Source organism: Anoplophora glabripennis, unplaced genomic scaffold, assembly GCF_000390285.2.
Source record: "Anoplophora glabripennis isolate ALB-LARVAE unplaced genomic scaffold, Agla_2.0 scaffold108, whole genome shotgun sequence".
In the NCBI taxonomy this organism is placed as follows: domain Eukaryota; kingdom Metazoa; phylum Arthropoda; class Insecta; order Coleoptera; family Cerambycidae; genus Anoplophora; species Anoplophora glabripennis.
This window is the reverse complement of record NW_019416209.1, coordinates 241,323-245,343: the sequence shown is the minus strand read 5'-3', so window position 1 is coordinate 245,343 and position 4,021 is coordinate 241,323. Positions and strand designations below refer to the sequence as shown.

Sequence of the window (4,021 nt, the reverse complement as noted above, 5' to 3'; positions counted from 1 at the left end):
TAAAAAGAATATCTTTTTCTCGTAAAATAAAAAGTAAAAATATTTTCCACTTTAATCGTGCACATACTGTACGTATATGTGTTAATATGATCAAATGTAACAGAGCAGTTTAGAAAAATAAATTATATTAATATCACAGGACCCCAATAATTTTTTTACAAAAAGTAAATTCCTAGACAAGTTAAAAAAAACAAGGAAAATTTTAAGTACTCTGCCGGAACAAATTTTTTTATTTATCTTTACTATTAATAACACCTGATTAGGTATTATATTCTATATAATAAATGCATTAAAAATGTATTTTGAACACATATGTAGGTAAGCACCTTTTATTCAATTCGATGGCAATCATACTACCACGAACCCTGAAATCTATACATTAATTTACATTTACAACTGTGATTCCAAAAGCCAGGTGCGCCATCTAAAACTTTTCTTCCTCTCCTATTGACACATCATAAGAAGCCCGCATATTACTTCCACTTAGACACCATGCGGTGTAGCCAAATGTTACCAGCAAATTTACAAAATAAACACATCGAACCCCCCAACTGTCAGCAAACAACTTAATACATCACACATCCCTACCGAAAACAGAGGTGGGGTCAGAAAGCGAATAGGAGGAGCAACGGCGCCTTCCCGACTTCTATTGGCCGAACGCTATTGGCCGAGGCAAAATAGGGGTTATTTATACTTCTCCCTGTTGGAACCGGTTTCAGTATACCCTCTTCTAGCTCAGTGTTGGTTTGTTAGTAGAGTAGAGTAGTTCAGTGATTGTGATAAGTGACTGTCTAACTGTAAAAAATATGGTGAAAAGAGAAGAAACGATTCTAGTAGTACCCACTATGGCCCGTACACCACTGAAGTCGTCGTTTTCCATCAGTTCGCTGTTTCCAGAAACTGCGTTAGAAGCGCCTAAAAGTCCCGCAGCAACAAAAGTTCAGGAAGTGTCCGAACCGGAACTAAGTGATTCTGATTGTGATTTAGACGTTACCGGTGACGATGAAGCATCAGCTTCGAATTGCTCAAAGTCTCCTCAAGACGGTAAGGATGATTCAGAAGATAAAAAGTCCAAAGAGAAACCTCCATACAGCTATAACGCTTTAATCATGATGGCTATAAGGAACAGTCCTGAGAAACGTTTAACTCTTAACGGCATCTACGAATATATTATGTGCAATTTTCCGTACTATAGAGAAAACAAGCAAGGATGGCAGAACTCCATCAGGCACAACTTGAGCTTAAATAAATGTTTTGTGAAAGTGCCCCGACATTATGACGATCCAGGCAAAGGCAATTATTGGATGTTAGACCCCTCTGCTGAAGACGTTTTCATAGGGGGAACTACAGGCAAGCTCCGCCGACGGTCCACGGCAGCATCCAGGTCTAGGCTAGCGGCTTTCAAACGCACATTGTCGATGTACCCTATGCAACCTTTATATCCGACGTTTTATCCACCAAGTCCAGCTCTTTTGGCGGCTGCATATCAAAGGTACAATCCCTATTTGCACGCTAGTGCTACGCCGACGGTTTTACGGCCGTCTCCTATACAACCACAGCACAACCAACCCTTTAACATGGAGAGATTGTTGGCGGCAGCTCCTCCAACGGTTGACATGAACTCTCCATTCTTCAGACAACCCATGGAGTTCTACAGCGGCTTCAGAATACCCCAGCATCATCCCATGATGTCGCAGCAGATGGCTTTATCTCCTGCTAGTTCATCCAGTTCGCCGGAACCTCTCCCTAGTCCGGAAAATTTGTTTAAACCCGTAACAGTGATAAGCAGGCAGAGCTGATTGTCCTCTAGCTTTAACTGAAAATTTTAAAGAATAACGTAGTTCTGCTTTGATCTCATCGACGTCTGTAAGCTTTATGTTTTTATTTTTGTATATATTTTTTTTGTATATAGCTTGTAAATTCTTGTAAATTTGATATTTATTGTGACGTTAGCTCTGCAAAGAGATGTACAGTATTAAAATAATATATAATTGAACTGAATATATTCGTTTATTGCCAATTATAAGTCTGGTTTTTATTTTTCACTCCTGCAACGAGATTAAGATTGTAGATTAAACTTAAAATATCACACAATATTAATTCTAATAAAATCTTTACCCTTTAAGCATGGCCAAAAACTTTTACAGTTAAAGATCAACCGATTCCTAGAATATTCAGGTTATTTAGTGGTCAGACCTCCTTTGACTTTGACCAAGTGCAATAAATTTTATGAGTTGGTATTATACATAGAACCTTATCTACCTTCAAAGTTAATTCCAGGTTAATGTCCTTATACAAGTGTCCTTGATATAAATTTAGAAATATATATTCTAATTACATTACCCATCGAATTAATAAAAGGGCTTAAACTAGAAAAATGAGTCCAATTTGGAATTTAGATAAATATTAAAGAATGTAAACAATACTAATTATCTCTATCAATATTAATTTTAATACAGACAAAGACTTGGCGATTGTCTATTAGGAAAATTATTATTTTTTTATTACAGTCTCAGCTCTTGTAAGTGGTACTAAGCCAATCCAATTTGATTATAAATTTCTCTTAAGTTTTCATCAAATAAAGTCATAGTATATGTCCTACTTATATAATATTTGTCATCGAATATTCTAAACGAATAAATCCAGAGATCGTTAGCAACTACTTAACTTAAATCAAATCCATTCAATCATATTAATTTGCATATAATGTCAACACTTGTAATTGTCGCATCGAAATGGTATTTTCACTAGAAATTATGTATTTTATGTATAATCTAAAATGTGTTAGATAATATTCAAACATCTATATATATATTCCCCTTTTACAGAAGGGGGAACATTAGTTAAATATACACTATTAAATAACATACCTACTATAGAGGTATTGCATCATAAACAATAATACGAGAAAATTTCATTGAAAATTTACAGCATTATTTAATAGAATTTCAATTATCAGGAGTGGGTATAATTTTCCAGTGGTGCTACTTGGATAGAGATTAATAAGCAAATCTTCGTCTTATTATTTTATCTCTAGTTTTGTAGAAATTATCATTTTAGTCCAATAAATTATTTTACAATTGGTTTTGGTCTGCCTTCATGAAAATTCAAATAAATGATGTAAATATTAAATTTAAAATGTAAAAACAACTCTAAAATAACTTTGCCATGCCAATTTAAAAATTAAAAACAAGATGTAACAAACCAGTAACTAGACGCCGATTTATTTATACATACAGAAGCTTAGGAACAAATAGTGAGTATAGATTATAATAATTAATTTGTGTTTGTCCAGTATCTTTAAAGCTAAATAAAAATTATTATTATTTGGTTTAACTGTCTATTATACCCACTTATTTTTTATGGCAATTACGTAGCTACAGATATTATAAATATAAATTACTAATAGTAGGTGTGGGAGACATAGTAAAATCACTTATCACCAAACGTGTCAGATAATATTGTAAGTAACATAACGGAAGAGTTTGATATACCTACTTGTATCTTATTCAATGCATATATTTTCCAAATAATAAGTAAGAAAAACATGTCTCATTTCTCTGAAATAAGTAGCTATTATAGAATTCGCGGAGGGACAATTATTTGTCATGTTTTAGTTATGAGAAAGGATGTGTTTCTAACTACCAATTTAATATCAATTTATTTTATTGGCGTGAAAAATTGTTGTACTTAGTTGTTCAAAAATGGTTTCTGGAAAACATTTTTTATGTGTATTATTAGAATTTACTAGAAAATTTCTTGCATTTTAGATCGCAACCAGAAAAATACGTGGTACTTTCGCCATGTATTCCTACAAATTTAAAGGCATTGGTTTTAATTTGATGCAGAAAATGTAATGTCGAATACGTTTATCTATTAGCCATAAGTAGCCATAGAAAAAAGCAAGTTAATTTTAACTTTTTAAATTAAATTTACCATCTTAAGACTTAAACAAATGAATACAAGCATTTAATTATCTAATACTTATTTAAAAATATTTTCTAGATTAGATACATTATAT

At 32.8% G+C, this 4,021-nt stretch overlaps 1 protein-coding gene across 1 annotated transcript; it reads left to right on the top strand.

The window, feature by feature from the left end:
* Window positions 1-740: 740 nt before the first annotated feature.
* On the top strand, window positions 741-1,962 carry LOC108906574 (fork head domain transcription factor slp2-like). Its single transcript, XM_018709875.1, has one exon. It carries the CDS (start codon window positions 807-809, stop codon window positions 1,797-1,799), a length of 993 nt encoding a protein of 330 aa, XP_018565391.1. The 5' UTR covers window positions 741-806; the 3' UTR covers window positions 1,800-1,962.
* The last annotated feature ends 2,059 nt before the right edge of the window (window positions 1,963-4,021 follow it).

Excerpts from the sequence above, each read along its gene's own strand:
- LOC108906574 (XM_018709875.1), top strand. The coding sequence starts at position 807 with ATGGTGAAAAGAGAAGAAACGATTCTAGTAGTACCCACTATGGCCCGT.